The 19,019-nt window shown below is 45.7% G+C and overlaps 1 protein-coding gene across 1 annotated transcript; it reads left to right on the forward strand.

The window, feature by feature from the left end:
• The first annotated feature begins 23 nt into the window (after positions 1 to 23).
• E2F1 (E2F transcription factor 1) lies at positions 24 to 16,151 on the forward strand. The gene is made up of 7 exons (XM_066588252.1): positions 24 to 1,134; positions 7,599 to 7,689; positions 8,695 to 8,914; positions 9,131 to 9,283; positions 11,123 to 11,237; positions 11,835 to 12,042; positions 12,679 to 16,151. The coding sequence occupies exons 1-7, from the start codon at positions 895 to 897 to the stop codon at positions 12,912 to 12,914; spliced, it is 1,263 nt and encodes a 420-aa protein (XP_066444349.1). The 5' UTR covers positions 24 to 894; the 3' UTR covers positions 12,915 to 16,151.
• Positions 16,152 to 19,019: the final 2,868 nt, after the last annotated feature.

The following is a 19,019-nucleotide window of genomic DNA, read 5'->3' on the forward strand; positions in this document are numbered from 1 at the left end:
AGGCTAAAGTTTCGCGGCAAAAAAAGAATTGGCGCGCAAATGGGCGAGAACTGGGAGATCCGGGGATCAGCTGGGGGGCGACAACAATAGCCGCTCCAGGGACAACGGGCTCTGCACGGCCGCCTCCACCCCGGCTGGACACTGCGAGGGATCCGTGCCACCGAGGGACAGCGACGAGTCCGGCAGCTCTCTATGGACTGGGATGTATGTGGAACTGGCCTAAGAGTGCGAGAACTTCACTCACCAATGCGGCTCTGATCCGATCCCGCTTTGTAGCACTTGGAGTTCTGCACTGTAGGTGGACGTATCGATTAATTGGCTGCGATACTGGACTATTTGCTTTTTCCAATTGCCTTTGAATGGACCTGTACCTGCATAGAGCTGCACTATTCTCTGCGGACGGAGCTGCTCAGTAGGACCCTACAAAGGACTACAACCCCCATTATTTATGGAATCTCCCCAGATCATCTTTGTCGCTGAACGCAAATCCGAGCGTTCGCTGTTCTAGCCCTTTAAACATCCCCTTTATTGACCCCATCCATCCAGAGCTGTTGGCACGGTTGCAATCAATCGCTCTGTGCATTGGCCCGTTGTTTAGATTGTACATTGGATGGGAGGCCCCCCATTGTGTTGTCTCGTACCCCCGCCGTGGCGTCACCCCGCACGCAGAGACGCTGATGGTTCATTGGATCCGTTACGCTTTTATACGTTTCAGCTGGTGTTCTGCGCTTAATTTAGGGATTTGGTACTCGGGCGCCCGTGGTTTCCCCAACTGGTATGGATTCTGCCCGTTGACGGGTCGGTGGTTGGGTTGAGGTTTCTTCTGATGAAGCTTCCAGTTGGGGCCATGGGACGTGGACTTTCCGTAACACTGAGGGAATAACCCCTCTGATCATGTCCCAGGACTTTGGGGTGACTTATGGCTGCGTTGAAGGAGAATTAGGGACACTTTGGGAAACCGGTGGCACCATTCATGTGACGGAGCAGCAGATTGTCATTATATCCACACCAGATGTCCCCGGGGAGGCGCCCACAAACTCTGGACTCAGTGAGGCTGAGCTGATGCTGTTCACCACCCCGCAAGGATCCAGCCCAGTATGTGCCGGACAGAAGCCAACGCTCGGACGACCTCCGGTAATATATGCTTTTTATTTCTTGCACACTAGGGTCTTAAAGAGGACCACAACAAAACTCTGGGGGTCCCTTTTTAAATTTTCTGCACTTTTTAAAAACTTTTGACGTGTTAGTGACATGTGAAGTTTTGATTAGTGGGGGTCCGGCTGCTGAGACTCCCACTGATTGCTCAGATGAAGAGGCTGCAGCACTCGCCTCTTTGGGGGTCTTCACTGCCTGTTGTTCTCGCAGCTGAAATCAGACATAGTTGTCTATAGAAGTCTATGTGTCCATCTTCAGCCGATAAGCAATAAAGATTGGTGAAAGGGCAAAGTATTTAGGCGAGTGCTGCAACCCCTTCATTTGAGTGGGCAGTGAGGGTCTCGGCACCTGCAACCCCCACTATTAAAACTTTGACGTTGCTCTTGGAGCATTCCAATTGAAAGTAATGGGATGCGGAAATGGAGCGGATTCCTTGTCAAATCTGTGTGAAGATACCCGAAGTCTCTCAGCGCCGGCAAACGCCGCCATCTGTACTGCATCCGATAGCGTTTTTCAACGCACCCAATCATTGTGATGGATGAGGTGTGTTAAAAAGCGCAAAATGGAGCAGATGGCGCTCGAAAACCGCAACATTGGAAAACTCCACGTTTTATGCATGTCTGCGAGGCCATTGAAATCAATGGGAGCGTTATATGCCAATAGTTGCCCAAGAATCGCTCACTTGCCGGAGTGACTTGTTTGCAACTTTTTTTTCCTAGGCGGAAAATAAAAAAAAATCAGCCTGTATGAACAGGCAGCCGTTCATGTATAAACACCTGCCTGTTTACTCTGAATGGAGGGGGCGGCCGGAAGAGATCTCTACCGCACTCCGTCTCCATTCACTGAGTAATCATCACTCCTGTGCCTTTCGCACAGGAGCGAAGATTGTTGGGCCAGCTGTCGGGTGCGTAGGAGTCCGCCAGTCGTCCCCGCACAATAGTACAAGAAGCCTTAATGCCCTTCAGGGTGTCTTGGAGCCATAAGGTCGTATTCACAAAGGGCATTTTGTAAGTTTACACGTTTTTTTTTGCTGTTTACAGTCTGTATTTTATGCACGCGGTTTTGCCGCACCCCAACTACCCCGTGTATACGCACTGCACAGCCTGGATACTCTGCTGCTCCATGGCACTGGCCTTGGATCACCATCACTTTCTGTACTGGAGGCTCTTCCAAGTACATTGTAAACGTGGCATCATGATGATATGACGCCCTACACGCCCTGGGCTATGTCGCCCTGCCTGGCAGTGAATAGGGTTAATGTGACATTGCTGGGCACTTTCTTATCTAGGAGCGCCAGCACTAGACGAGTTAAAGGGTCAAGTTTACGACATGAGTAAGCGACACATTCTCCATCTTGTAATCTATTCCTGCATGTTGGGTAGTGTTACACTGAGGTGCCCGGGGCCCACAGCTAAAATTCATTCTAGGGGCCACCTGTACAGCTGCATGCAAATATTACCTATCTGATCCCCGTTCACAAACTCCTTGCTGTTGCCTGCTCCATATACTTCAATAGAAGGGTCTATTCTGCGTCTGGGCCTGTTCCTGCTGTACTCGATGCAGCCGCAGGAATTGGTAGACTCACTATCCCAATGCATGCAGATCTTGTACTTGGAGTCGGAGGCTGGGGGTCCAGCCCATCGGGGGATTCACCTGTCCCCCCTGTAGGCCAGTCCGAACCTGATAATAGGCCTTTAAAAGAAGTGTTGTCATAGGTGCACGTGAGTCTATTCAAGCCTTTGTTGAGGTGGCTTTGTTCTGTTTGAACCACAGTAAGTGAACTTGTATCTCTGGGGTCTTGGGTCTGTCTACGGGGTCTCTGTAGGCAAGAAGCGGATTCTCATGGTAATTGCTGCTGCCATTATCCTTCAAAGGAGTCTGTTTTAATGAAATCGCAGTGCAGATGGGTGAGGGGGTTTGCCGACTCTTTGATACTCTTATCTTGAGTATAAATCATTATCCGACCATTGGGGTCCCACTCCCAGCACCCCCACGGTCAGCTGTTTGGTTGAGTGTTGCAGCCTCTTTGGCCTCTGACATCGACTGGATGGTATTAAAAGGAACGGTCATAAACTGTTCCGGAGCCCAAAGGTGAGGGAATGGGGAGCTGTTACATACTCTCCGCTGCCCCGTTCCTGTGCTGCGTGCATGCAGGATAACTTCAGACCGCTCTGTGCATGCACTCCTATAGAGATGAATGGGAGGGCATGCGCCCAGAGCCGTCTGCAGAGTCCTGCTGTGTGCATGTAGGGACTTGGTGCAGGAATGGAGCATCCGGTGAGTATGAAGCACAGCTGATAGGTTCCCTTTAAGGTACAGTTCCAGACATGACCACTACACAATGTAGGGCGCTGTGCCTGGTATACAGCGGTGAGACCAGAGCACTCATAGGAGCGTTTGTCCCTTCAGACAGCTGATCTGCAGGGTGCCAATAGTTGGACCTCCATGAATATGAAGGGGATGACTTAAGGTCCATTTACACGCAAAGATGATCGCTCAAAATTTGTTCAAAAGTTAGAGAGATTGATAGTTTTAGCGATCATTTTGCGTAAACTGCTAATGGACACTAATGCCTGCTAGCAGCTTATTGCCTTCATTTGCATATAAATGAGCCTCCAGGATCTGTATGCAGAGAGCAGCAGGTGATCTGTTCTCTGCATACAGCTCTTTTGTTCTGCCATGGGGGTTCCAAGCTGAATACAATGTAATTCAGCGATGCCGTGGGGAACATGGCGTGAGGTCGCTGCTATCAGCTCTCCGGTCGAACTATGGATTTTATGCTAGCCTAAAAATCACAGTTCGGCTGAAAAGTAAACCATGATGGCATTTGCACACAACAATTAACACTCAAATTACATTGAGTGAATTATAGCGATAATTGTTGCGTGTAAACGGGCTTTGTATCCTTATACTGTATATGCTGGCATCGGCCCGGAGACGCGAGCGGCACAAAGCAACACTTATCTCCAGTATAATGCAGTTTTTACACGGTTGAGGAAATCGCACGAGATTTGCGCGTTTCGCAAAACACTAATCTCGCACGAATATGAACCGCATGGGGTCATACACAAGCGATTTCACTTGACGCCATTCACCTCAGAGGACTCGGTCCCTAGACTGGTGTGACACTGGAGGAAAGCAGCCATGTTTTTCTAATCCTGGTCCAGCCATCATCCAGAGCAGCATGAAAGCCATGGCGGCTGGCTGGGGCGTCTTCTCCTCTCCGGTCTGTGTAATGGGATGCATCTCCCTCTGGCAGCGAAATACTTGTTCCTCCACATCTAGGAGACGCTCCCTGCACGTACCCGACAGGTTGGTGGAAGACGCTCACCCACGCTCCTGCCCTGGGAAACCGGCATGGCGGAATGCACTGAGCAGATGTCACGAGGCGTGGCATCAGAATACACAATGTGCTTGTACGGCCATGTTGCTGCGGGTTGGATGTGCGATCCGCATCGATGTCACGGATTCAGCAAATCCACGTTCTGTTGCTCTTTAGGGCGCCTTCGCACGTGCGTATGCGTTTTTGCAGCACAAACAATGCTGTTTTTTTTTTTTTGCATGTGTATCCGTACATTTTTTCAACCACGGTATATTCATATGTGTGCAGCAAACAATGGCGCACTGCTTGAAATGACTAGAGTGGACTCACACGGCCGCAAGTGGGAAATGCTGCAGGGCTCCTGCAGCGTTTTTACAGCTGCCGTGACCCTGCGTCTGGCAGCGAATTGTACTGCATCTGACTGTGTACTCTTGCAGGCGGTCATTCGCAGCACTCTAAATTTCACGCGTAGCCAATGACGCGTATGTCTGTACCCAATGTAATTGCGTATGGGCTGCGGGTGTATACGCGACAATAGAGAACAGCGCGCTCTGTCACTTATATACGCTGCAAACTAGAACATGCTGTGCTTTAGTTTCCGCTCGCAGATTATGCTACTCCGACACACTAATATGCGTGGAATTGCGTAACCAATGCAAATGATTGCCTGCGGGCTACTGCATATCACATGAGCCCGTCCAATCCGCAATTCAAATGCGATCATGTGAGTCCGGCCCTTGTCGGAGTTCCAGATGTGTTCTTTTTCCAGTGGAATTCCGTAGTGTATTGCGCATTTCCTTGCGTATCGCGTGCACGTTTGTGCGCCCTCCATCGACTTCTGGGGGGACTCTTTGGTGGGCAAATGTGCAGAAAAGTAGAGTATGCGGCAGGGTCTTTTTATGCGTGACCGACGTGTGCGCAGAAGATGGAAATGTGAATTAACCCAATCAAATTGCTGGCTCCTATGCTCTGCGTAATGCGTGCGAATGCGCCTGTGCGAAGGAGCCCTCGCAATATATTGATGCACACGCAAATACGCATAGACTCATACGAAGCTAGCTTAAGGCCCCCTGCATACAGGAGGAAGTTCCGAGGTGGGATTTCCCGCAGAATTTCCGCCCGTGGCCGCTGTCATAGGATTGCATTAGAAAACGCAGTCCTATGCACACAGCCGCAATTCGTCCGCATGAAAACGCACGGAAAACAAACTGCAACATGTTTTATTATTTTCTGCAGAGACCCGCACAGAAACGTCAGGTAGTGACGGGCTGGCTCCGCTCTGCGCATGTGCCAGCTGGCGCATAGCAGAGATGGAAGACGCCGGGAGCGGGTGAGCCGCAGGTCTCTGCAGGGGCGCAGGACCGCAGTGGGATCCGACCTGGCCGTCTGCAGACGGCCTAATGCAGCACACTGCAAGTTTGGTATTGCACTAGATCTAGAATACTTACCTTCTGATTGGTTAGTCTTTTTTAGTACTTGTTCAGGGATAGGCAGCTGCATGCTGCGTGACCGAGAAAACGTCTGGGGCCCAATGAGTAGCCTACATGGGTCCTATTCATTCACAATAAAAGCGACAAATCCATCAAAGGGCCAACTCCATTGACTAGAATGGGTTGTTTTTACCAAAAAAATTGCATTGCCTGCTTCCTTTTTTTTTCCACGTAAATTTTGCAATCTGTGACCGAGGCGCCTACTGGAACCTCCAACACAGATGTGAACGATACTCAATTAATAATAATCTGTGTAGCGCCAACATATTCCGCAGCGCTTACATAGACGGGGGATACAGAAAGACAAAAGTACAAACATTACAGAACCACGGTTACATAGTAATCAGTTGATGGAAACAATAGGGGTGAGGGTCCTGCTCCAACGAACTTACATACTACAAGTAATGGGGTGATACAGAAGGTAAAGGGTCTGGAGATGTGCACAGTGTGGCGGAGATGTACACGGTATGGCGAGGTGGAGAGTGTGGGATGCTATGCACATAGACAATTGTCAGACATTTAGCCGTGTGATGGCTGAATCGGTATGACTGCAGGAGCGGTTTATGATGGCTAGCAGGGATTGCAGTCAGTAGGTCAGGGAGCATGTTATCAGGCGGAGTACAGAGGGGTTTGTTTAGGGAATGCGGTATGCCTCCCTGAAGAGGTGCGTTTTTAGAGCACGCCTGAAGTTCTGTGAGTCCTGGATTGCCCGGGTATCTTTTGGTAGTGCGTTCCAGAGGACCGGTGCTGCTCTGGAGAAGTCTTAACGGCGGGAATGAGAAGTTCGAATTAAAGGGGCGCTCAGTCTGGTTTCGTTAGCAGAGCGCCCGGGCTGGGTGATGGATTGAGATGAGGGAGGCGATATAGGGGGGCGCTGCACTGTGGAGGGCTTTGTGGATGAAGGCAGCGAGTTTAAATTGAATTCTGTATTTAACGGGCAGCCAGTGCAGTGACCGGCACAGGGCAGAGGCGTCTGAGTAGCGGAGGTTGAATCATTTCCTCGGCAGCTTGCCCACCTGGCATGCAGTAGTGTCTTCATGCCCCTTGTTATGAGGTAGTGTGTCTGGATAACCTCTATATAAGGGTACATTTACATGTAGCTGGAATGCTGTGCATTATCTGCCTCGGAGAATCCACTGCAAGATCCACATTACAATCCACACTACTTTCTATGGAAAGGCTGAAATCTGCTGCAGAGCTGTACCAGAAACTGTCAAAATAAGCGTAGATGCTGCGGATTTCACCAATGATTTTCCGCTGCGGACAATCCACAGCATTTCCACTACGTGTAATTGTACCCATTTAGATGCAACACATACAGCCATACCGAATAATGCCACAAGGGTCTCCCACTGGCACAGTGTTTGCTGCGCAGACTTTTGGTGTGTGCCGTCACAGGAATCAATACATGGGTATCCTACGTGGTGCAATAAATAAGGCAGCTGTCCCTTGCCCTGCAGTAGTTTCCACACCGCACCCTACTGCGCCATAGTACAGAGCCATAACGGACATCCATCTGTCATACAGCGACCCGCTGATGGCTGTCTTACTGCGTGCAACGTTTGCTTAGAAGGCCACTTGTATTCTTGCTGTATATATAACGTATCTTTGTCCCCTCCCCTATATTCCAGGTGAAGAGGAAGTTAGTTTTGGAAGCCGGACACAGAAATATCCCAGAAGGACCTCAGACTCCTCGTGGGAAGACAAGAAATCCTACCAGAGGTTTGCATATTTGATTATAGTGACCGGATGAGAGGCGATCAGCATTAACGTTTGAGCTTTGAACAATTACATTCTACTTTTATGCAATTCTTCCCTCTTGGTTGGGCCCAATGTCCATGGGTGGCATTGATGTGCGGAATCTGTGCAGGGCACCCGCACGGAAGATCTACAAATTAAGCCGCCCATACATGGGTGTCCACAAATTAAATAAAGCATGTGGACTTGATTTGCAGACCTTCTGGTCCCGAAGGGAAAAAACGAGAGCATGCTCAGTTTCAATGCGGATCCTGCACAGACGGCTTCTATTGAAGGCAATGGACGCTGTCCAATCCGTGGCTCGTCCATAATTTAAATTGGGGTGGGCCGTGGATTCCGCAGGAAAGCAGGAATTAAAAACAAAAACAAAAAAAACTCCACTGCGCATCTGTGGCGGTGGGCCGGCTGGCGCTTCTGCACACATCTGCAGTGAAGACCCAGACGGGTAAATAGAAGACCCACAGTCTCCTTGGCCGCAGGTAGGGTTGGATTCCGCTGCGGGCTCCCGCATGCGGAATGAGGTTCGCCCATGGATATGAAGCCTTAGACTGGTTTCAGAAGAGCATATTATAACCTATGCATGATACGGACCTGTAATACCAACGTGTTACAATTGGCATTACAATCGTATGTCACCAGTGTTTGATCTGGATTTGCCTCCTTATCGGTTTTCCTTCTACTGTACAAATACGGATCCGTATTTACCCAATGCAAAATAATAGCAATAAAGAGGCAAAATCAGACAAAAATAGGTCAAGCTGCGTTTTAAAGGAAAAAAAATAATAATAAAGACATGGCCATGTGACGCTCCATATTGCAAGACACGAACCAAATCCTTATAGTGCTCTTTATCCATCACCTTGCTACAGGATTGAGCTAAATACTGTGTCATGTGGAGAATTTATTTTCACTACCTCCATATTTAAGGAATTGTTCCTTTCCTCAAACGGTCACTTTTGCTTTGTCTAGGAGTGAAGTCTCCAGGAGAGAGGTCCCGTTATGAGACCTCTTTGAATCTGACAACCAAGAGGTTTCTGGAGCTGCTGAGCAAGTCCATCGATGGAGTGGTGGATCTCAACTGGGCCGCCCAGGTGCTGAATGTGCAGAAGAGAAGGATCTATGACATCACCAATGTGCTCGAAGGGATCCACCTCATCACCAAAAAGTCAAAAAACCACATTCAGTGGCTGTAAGTGATCGAAATGCCTGGCGATCACATATTAACACTATCTTAATAGTCTGTTCAGCTGTCTCTATAGTGCCAGTTCCTGAAAAGCATGGTTTTCCAATATGTTGATACTAGTGAGAGTTAATGTTTGCTGACATAGTCCATGGAGGTTTCATTACCAGATTGTTAAACATATGTCTTTGTACTACTTCTACAATGTTCTTCTTGCCCTTCCAGGGGGAACCGGTCAGTGGTGGAGTCCAGCAGTAGGTACCAGATGTTGGTGAAAGAGTGCCAGGATCTTGTGGCCAACGAGCAGCAGTTGGATGACTTGCTTCACATGTGCACCACCCAGCTGAAGCTGCTTACCGAGGAGTCGGAGAGCCAACAATATCCTTTACATACAGTTCAACCATAATTATGTCTCATGGAGACTTGGGGAGCTTGGCTACACAAAGGCAGAATTGTGAGTTATTATATGTTAAAAGGGGTCTTTCTGGAATAGCCCTTAGATTATACCACTCTCTACGTGTGACCAGTATGAAAATGTCCAACTGGGCTGCACTACGTTTCCTGCATTCCCATACAAGTGAATGGACATTAAGGGAACTGGGAAGCACAAGCTACACTGTTTCTGTAATCCCCTCTCATGTTTATGGGAGCCATGGAAATGGCATAGCGCAGTCACTGCACACAACTGGGATCAGTCTTTGAAATGGCTACTGGTCCCAGAGGTGGGACCCACATCTCCGACTTATACGGCATATCCTTTGAGTATGTTGTAAAAGTCTCAAATGAGAATATTTTTTAAGATTGACTATCAATTGATGGGAGACTGGAATCTGGGACCTCCACAATCAGCAGAGTAATAGTGGAGCGCAATACTGTTCGAAGGCTAGCTTCACACAGGGAAATTGCGACTTGGGCGTGAGAAAATGTGGCAAAAATCACATTTTGCTTTATCACAATTTCTGAGCGGCAGCGCTAGTTTTTTTTTTTTTTTTCCCCTTCTCAATAGGACTCTAATGTTGGGCGCAGCACAAGTTTGTTGCAATGTGCTAAAAAGGAGGCTCCATAGGGAAACCTGGGAGATAGAAAAAAAATTAAACACATTGCAGAAAAGTAGTGCATGCCGAGACTTTTCTTTTTTTTTTTTTGCTAGCGCAACGTCGCATAAGTGAAAACCTCATTAACGGGAAGGCAACCATTGTAAATCATTGGTTTTATAATCTGCTTTTCTTACTGACTCTTGCATCAGGCGAAACCAACAAAGTGGTGTTGTGTTTTCTGGACAACTTGTTGCCTGCATGTTAAACCTTTTTTTTTTTTTTTTTATCATAGATCCAAATCTGTAAAGTAAAAACAAAAAATTAAAAGTAGCCGAACTTTTCTGTCCTCACTGCTGGCAGTCCACGTGCAACAGCCCCGTGGTCGTCCTGGCCTTTGTTTTGGAAAGGCTACAAACCGCCGAAGCCAATCAGAGGCCATGTGGTCAGGTGATGTTCTCCTGGCGGCATGGCTACCAGATTCTGAGTGATGCCAGGAGAATTGCTTGTGATTGCTTTGGCTTCTGGCTGCAGCGGTCAGGTGATAACCATTCCAACACTTTGACCAGGAAGGCCAGAGGGCACTGGATTGCCAGGAAAGAGGAAAGTTAAGTAACTCTGTTATTATTTGAACAGATTTGGATCTATGTTTAAAAAAAAAAAATAAATAAATATATATATATATATATATATATATATATATATATATATATATATATATATATATATATATATATTTATTTATTTTCGCACAATGGAGAGGAGCTGATCCATGGACTTGTATGGGAGACTCTCCGAAGCATGCTCTGTGACCTGTGCAGGGGTCATTTTGCAGGGAGGTGGAGTAGTATATCTCATCCTGTACCTATTGGGAATGGTGGAACCTGTTATCTCTATATAGGTGTTACATATCAGTGTAATACTACCTGTGACGTTAGTGAGATGACCTGCAAAGTGTTCTCTACAAATCGGAGAATGTCGGCCTATTGGACTCTGTGGGCAGTTTGAAAAATGCACGATTTAAAAAAATAAACAAAAATATAGGTTATGACCAAAAATAAAAAATTACCAAGAATTCTTAAATGTTACAAATGTGACTTACAGATAAAATAGGTCATTTTCTGATGACCCATTCCCTTCAAGAGACTCTCTGTAAGCTTTAGTTTTCCTTAACGGACTTCACATTAGGATATGTGACTTGCCAGGACCTTCGTAGCATAGCCGACCCCTCAGAGCGCATGTTGATGGTGATTAAAGCTCCTCCAGAAACACAGATGCAAGTTTCCGATCCTACAGAGGTAAGTAGAATCGTCTCTTGATTTAAAAACTTGAGTAATATGGAAGGTGAAGTCCATTCCTTCCTAAAGCCACTTTCAGACAGCCATAGTGTAGGGACGGGGAGCTGTGCCTATTACAGCATAACTCCTAGTCCGTGGTGCCCAGTGGTCATCTAAGTTTGGTTGAATGGAAAAGTTTGTGTACCGTGACTGGTCTGAACACCAAATGCAGCTGCTGTTTGGAAGAAACCGATACCACAGCAGTTTGCTTGCTTTTCCACCCATTAGGAAGTTCTGAGTTGTACAGCCGGATCATAGCAATGCTCCAATCATAGGATGTATTCTCACAGCTCCGAGTAGAGACATAACGCAGAGTCAAAACAAACTTTTTAATAAAAAAAAAATCACAAGCCAAATTCAAGCTACATGAATGTGTCCTATTGTGTATAATTGTATGGAACTGTAATATGGGAACCATAGAAGTCCATGTTTGAAGGGGGGGGGGGGGTTATATAGATGTTGCCATACATGGTATGTAACTTAAAAATGATATTATTCTAGCATGGGTTTTTTTAAAATCTTTTTTTCCTCAAGTCTGTCCTTCTATTTGTTCTGCAGGGCCTGCAGATTTCTCTTAAAAGTACCCATGGACCCATTGATGTTTTCCTCTGTCCAGAGGACACTTCAGGGGTTTGCAGTCCTGTCAAAACCCCTACCAAAGCTTCTAGTTCTTCTGACAACTCGCCCAGCAAACAGAGCCTAGATGGGTCCACAGCTCTGGCATCTTCTCAGGATATCGGCATAGGGTTGCTTCCTTGTGACCAAGGTGAGGATCCAGCTATTCTGGGTTGGTGGGAGTATAATGTGGTAGCCTCGGTAATTAATCTGTAAATGCCCTGATCGACTGGTGTGCTATGGTGGAAGGGTGATTGATTTCACTATATGTAAAATCTCACAAGTCCAGATGGGGATTTGTAAAGGGTTGTCCACCTGTACTCTATTAATGACCTATCCTCAGGATGGGACATCAGTAGTTGATCTATAGGGTTCTACTCACTGGGATCCAAGCTAATTAGCCCAGTACACATTGCAGCAGCCCTGTCTTTAATGCAGGCACTGTTCCCACCAAGTTGGGTTGCTACAATATGGACAGAGCTATTGGCTTCCTATTCTGTACAGACAGCTGCCTGGAGAACAACTAATCTCCTAGATTTCCAAATGGTGGACCTTCACTGGTCAACTATTGATGACCTATTCTGAGAATAGGTCATTAATAGTGTAGAGGTGAACAACCCCCTTTAATAAGTTGGACTAGGTAAGTTTTAGACCTTCATCATCTCTTGAGAAGTTGCGCAGCATATGACCCTTCTGTGCACCGTTTATGCCAAAGAGTGTCTGTAACAACTTGTTCTATCTGTCTTCTTAACTTTCCATCAACTGACTACTGCGTATTGTATTTCAGAGTCGTTACTAACACCGGAGACAGATCTTCCCTTGGGTTACTCAACAGAAGACCTTCACCTGTCCCCTGTCACCGCTGCTGTCCTGCCCGATTTCCTTTCTGATGAGTTCATCAGTTTGTCTCCTCCCCTCTCTCATGAGTACCACTTTGGGCTGGAGAACAGCGAGGGTGTAAGCGAACTCTTTGACTGTGATTTTAGTGACCTGACATCTCTTGACTTGTGCAATGATTACTGAAACAGCCTGGTTCCTTTTTTACATTTAGCAACACAAGCACCAATTTCCTGCGTTAACATCTACCGCTCACACCATGTGATGTCTCCGTGAAAATTAATGCTTTCCCCCTAGTAATTGCTTAAACCTAATGAACAAGGAAATCAGCACTTATAGCAGGCGTTTCTGTAGGTGTGCACCAGTAGCAAATCATAGCACTTCGATTTGAGTTGCTGAAGACCTCAACAAGGACGTATGTGACACGGAGTCATGTTGATGAGTCTCGAATACATACCCCAAGACTGAAGTTGTGTTTTTATGTTTTTGGTTCTTAAAGACTTGCACAGAGCCGTCAAGCAACTGGAACATGCAGCTCTCGCTCCTTGAGCTTACACGGTGCTTTGCTGAATTATGACCTCCGTATAAACTGACCACCTGGTTATTAAGGGTGCTTGATGTCTTCCTGCTTTAATTGTCCCCCAGTGTCAGAGGTTCTGATTGTGTTGCATTGTAACTTATTTAATTATAAAGCTATTTTGTTAAGTCGGTAACAGAAGAGTTATACTTGCCCTTCACTCTAAGGCTGGAGACCAGCAAGAAGTTACAGATTTTTTTTTTTGGGTATAGCCACTTCTGTTGAGTTGGGTCAGGACTACTTGATCGATCAATTGGCTTGTGCCGTTTGGCAGCAGTACTCTTTGTCATATGAGAAGGGCAACTTGCCTATTGATTCAGATTGCCTGTAGTGTTACAATATGAACTCCGGCTTACTAGTGTATTTCGGGGTTGTGTGCTGTACGTGGAATTCCATGTACAACACATGGCCCCATTAGAGGCTATGGGGCTGGACACATGGATTTTTTTTTCACGCTGACCGACTGGTACGTATGAAAATACTGGTGGCATTTCTTGTCCGTTTCATTGATAAGAAATGGAACATGCCAATGCATGGTAATGTACTGTGTCCATGTATATCAGAAAGCACACAGTGCTGTCCGATGCGAGTTGCGCCCCAGTCTCTCTCACTTACAGCTAGTAAGCCTATGAAAGCATCTGCTTTCATTTCTGCGTATTCGGTCGTCTTCTAGCCCAAGTGACAATAGCTGACGGCTGTCTTGCCCCATATATGCGCTCAGCTGATCGTGCGTGTGTGCTAAACATAAAGAACAAAGAAATCTGCCGCCAGACAACTCTAGTAGTGGTTTATCTCCTCATACAACTGTCTGGCTCTTATCTACCCCTGGAATCAGTAGGCCCGGCCAGTATAAATCTATTGTATGGCCATCCTTAAGTCCCTTCTACGTGGGATGACTTTTGGGCGCTAAAGCGCCTGATCGCTGTGTCAGCAATAATGGCTTGGGAGCCATGATTGCTCAGTGAATGGAGGTGAGGTGGGCTGGAGATCGTTTTGGCCTACCCGCCTCCATTCGCACTACGCAGGCAGTTCATAGAAGAATGACTGCCTGTTTATACAGGCAGATCAACAATGATTTTATGATCTGCATGAAATTTCCTATCTGCGATTTATCATCCTTTCACTGCACAATTATAGTGCAAACTTCTCAAACTATTAAGCAGCGTGTAAAAGGGCCTTTAGCTTCTGTTTTACATCTCGCTTTGATTTTGTTCTAAAAGTTGCCCACCAACACAATGCTGTAGTTGTCTTACAACGAGCATCGTTGCCAACTGAACCCTGTTGACTTACACAGGGGATTCAAAAAGAATAGTACAAAAGTAAAGCCAATCATCATATGTGTATTGGCATGCAACAGCCAGAACGACATAAAAACTTAGGGTTGTATTTTTTTTTCAAGCCCACATCCAACATCTGGGAGGTGCAATACAAACTGAAGAGTTCTGGCAATGTCAATTCATGTATGAAGAAATCTGCTTTACTTCTGCACTTTGTTTCTCCTGGAGACTGTCGCTCTGATGGGATTGTATAACGCTGCAGGCAGCACTTTTTTGTATCCTGTCAAGCTATGGGAACTTCAACAGAGATGTGAAGCATTTACAGTTGTAGTTCTGTCATTGTGTGACCATATATTAAATTTTTTTTTTCGAGACCCAAGTGTTATAGCAGCCCATCTGATTACTTGAAAACGATCCCTGAAATCTGATGGCTATGGATAACGCCAACCGTTTTTTTTTTGTTTTTTTTCTCCAATTGAGGTCCCAAAAAAAAAAAAAACCCCTGTCGGAAGAAATCTTGGTCCAGTCCTGAGGATACTTTCTTGCTGTACAGACAAAGGTGAAGGTGCAAGATATCCTGCACTTAACTATCCTCTAGATGAACTATAACAGTATTTATGTGCGTGTTTCTACCCTCCGTCCCCCTGGTCCTTGTTTAGAGTACACTTTGCCGTGGATGTTCGCTTAGAACAGACGTGCCGATGTGTTTGGTAAATACCTGAGCTTAAGTTATCTGTACATTTTTTTGTTTTTCTTTATAAAAAAAAATTCAGCTGGTTTTTGCGGCTCCTGTGTGAGAAAAGTAAGTTATATAAAATTGTATAATGGCGTGAAATGTTTGTTGGGGAGGTGGCGTTCCGTGTTCTTCTGTAAACTGATACTGCCATCCATTCTTAGATGTCCAAAGTCGTTGAATAGAGCAGAAATAAAGTTTTGTCTTTTTACACGTTTGCACTAGGAATTCTGTAAAGTTCTGGAAAGTAGCATTGAGGTGAGTGAAGTTTCATCTAGCTGGACTGTGGGGTGCTGGCGTCTTGTACTAGATGGTCATGACTTGCCTGTTTCATGACCTTTTAGATGGCTGGCTGTGATCATAGAGCTTGTAGAGTATGATCCAATGCCTGTTGCTTGATAGTTGTCCAAACTGATGTAAATTTTATCCAGTTTCTAACCCCATTTGGCCTTCGTGCTGTAGTAATTTTTTTTTTTTTTTTTGATCGCCAAAATTGCACCTAGGACCTGTGTTTTGTGGGAGGAGTTCTATTAATGGCAACATTTTGGGGGGGAAATATAATATATTGAAGAAAAAAGATTTATATTTTTTATTTGGAGGGGGGAGAATCAGTTCTGCAATTTTTATTTTTATTTTTTTTTGTGGATGGCTTACATCATCCAGCATGCGATAGAACGTTGCTTTTTTTTTTCCCAAGAAGGTTTTTTTATTAAAACTATACATAATATAGCTATTCCTGTAATGACCCAAACTATCAAATGAAGCACTGTAAACAAATTGTATAGGTTTGATATCGCTGTAATCTTACTGACCCACAGAATAAAGTTAACATGTCAGTTTGTTTACTTTTTGTTTTTAATCTTAAGTAATTTTTACATCTGATCTCCCTTAGTTCTTACTAGACCTACAGTCGTAATCAAAAGTGTTCAAAACCCATTAGAAATTAGGTTTATTTGCCAAATTTACAAACTTTTAGCTGTTTTTTGGAAACTATTTTAAATAGCCCGATACAACTAATATAGCAAGTGGTTTCTCTAAATTCAACACAATGTTACTTTTAACGACTACTGTAGTCTCAGGATTATTCAACCCACTGAGTAGAATCCTTCACAACGGTACATATTTACAAATTGGATGTCTCAAGCACACCTGATGCAACTAATCAGCTTCATTAGTTGTATCAGGTGTGCTTGAGCTAAGACTGGCTAGGGCTTTGTTGACTGACTGACTGAAGTTTGATTAGATGTTAGCCATATTTCTAAGTCAAGAAAGCAGTCCAAAACTGTGAGGAGATTCTTGCCTTGCACAAACAAGGAAAAGGCACTAAATGTTCCTAGAGATAGTTGGAAGCATTGTTCAGAAGTTAGAGTTTCTGTTACTTCCTCAAACTTTTTATAAATAACAAGTTGTACAGTTAAAGCTATATGTAATGAAGTGAGCTACTTCAATATGTTGCCTTTCAGTGTTCCGCATCCTGTCCCAGGATGCTCCACCGACTCGGTTTTCCTGCCTACTGTGGTGATTGGTACATTGCCGATTTAATTCTGGCCAGGGCAATGTATGCCACTTCACTGTAGGCCTTGGCTGCAACTTGGTGAACTCCTCCAGAAAGTATGGCAGATACACAGTCCTGATGCTGAGACTTACAAGCCGTCGGGATACATTTGGGGTTGGAGCAGAAGCGCTGTTCTGACCCCTGTGCCTTCAATGGGAGCTGCGCTTGCAATTACGAGTGTTGGCCGCTGCACAGGGGTCAGAGCAGTGCTTTCACTCCGACCCCGGTGGATTCTGGCAGCTGTTTCCTGGATAACCCCTTTAATTCTGATGGCAATTTCACATCAGAATCCTCATTTAGATATGTGGGTTCTCATCCATTTAGATATGTGGGTTTCTGCTACAGCAGATTCTCCTTCAACTTCCACTCTGTCAAAGGACCCTAAGGGGTTAGTGTGATGCCGACCTGGTGATTGGATATCACGGGGTTCTACCACCATAGTAAGCGATATTATATCACTAGAACATGCCATCGATTCCTGATCATTCAGTGGTTCCTTGCACAATGGCTCTCTACCAACTAATGTGCTACACAGCTCAACTCACTTGAATGAGGCTGAGCAATACTAGCAAACTAACGGCCAAGGGTGGCGCTGTCTGAGGAGAAAAAGGCAGATGCAATGGAGATTGTGTCCAAATATATGGGAATGCCGAGAATCCGTATCTCGGACCAGATCACCCTATTTCTTCCTATCGGTCTGTCTGGAAGGCTGATCTAATACACCCTGGTCAATAAGGCCTATACCATCATTCTTCTCTACAAGGGCTGCTGCCCATACTAAAAAGATTGACTGCAACGACTGAGCGATTCAGAAAGTAATTACATCCAACTTATTTTTAGATCTCGATTCCTTTTCAGTCTTGATTGGGAAATGAGTGGTTTGCATTTGCACAATAGATGGGATCCTGCTTGGAAAGGAAAAACAATGGCTGCAATTAATGGAACGCACATTGGAAGCTGTGAGGTTCTATATATTCCTCTGCCACTATGTTAAAAGGGAAACAAAAGCTTAGAAAAGAGCAAAGTGTTATTATCCCCCAGTGTGTTAAATCAATGTTATACTGTTGTAAGTGTGTAAAATGCCTCAAATTGGCTTTATTGGTCTTTTAGCAGTAGTAATTCTGTAGATTGCTGTGCAACTTTTTATAGTGAGGTCCGGTTTCAGAAACTTTAGTTGGCCATATATTTCCCATGTAGTAGTATATGGCGGTCATTCAAATGAGAGCAGATGTTTGCTGCAGCTACCTGCCCTGGCTTATAGAAGTGTATGCAACACTCCTATGTAATGACTATATGCCCTAATGGTGTATATGTCTGCTGAAGCCATCCCCCCCCCAACTCACATTATACTGGCCTGTGTAAATAAATACTCGGGCTAGGGGATAGCTTGGGGGGGTCCTATGTTACCCTCACGGTGGGTAACCCCCCCCCCCCCCCCCCCCCCCCCCCCTTCCCAGTGATCGGGAGCCTGGATGGCATGCTGCTTGTGCAAGTGCATCAGTGCTCCATTCACTTTCAGTGGGACTGCTGAGATACCAGAGTAGTACTCACTCAACTAGTTCCATCGGTGTCATTTAGATGAATGGAGCGCTTACCGTCCGTATGCGGCCAGAGCGATGTTACTGTAGGGATCCCCGCAGTAACAGGAGAGCGGAACCCAGGAGTTCTGTTCTCAAGATCGCTGTGGGTGCCAGCGGTGAGGCCTCCACTGCTTGGCAAGTTAGCCACCAGCCTAAGATGAGAAATTCAGAGTTAATGTGCTGCCTCAGTCCGTCATCGCCGCACATCCCTGTGCTTCACATCATCAAAAATAACTGTACTGAACAAGGTCATTCACATTATGTCGCTCCATAGGAGGGTTTGCATACTTAAACATTACACCATACCTCTTGTAATCCTTCTTAAAGTGACAGTAACCAAATGTCCTCTTCATTCCCTGGTGAAACGCATCGGATCATACATTCCCTCTAGGGGACATCAGCAAGGCACATGGCTATCTGGGCCTTCTCTAATCATTTTCCTATACCTGTTTTCACTTTTTTCCAGCCCGACTCCTCCACTCTATAGGAACTACATCCTTTCCACACAGGACACCCAACATCATAGATGTCCTTTTGCAGTGATTGTCACACGTGGCTTCGCATCCACA

The sequence above is a fragment of the Eleutherodactylus coqui genome, chromosome 13 (genome assembly GCF_035609145.1).
Source record: "Eleutherodactylus coqui strain aEleCoq1 chromosome 13, aEleCoq1.hap1, whole genome shotgun sequence".
Taxonomy (NCBI): domain Eukaryota; kingdom Metazoa; phylum Chordata; class Amphibia; order Anura; family Eleutherodactylidae; genus Eleutherodactylus; species Eleutherodactylus coqui.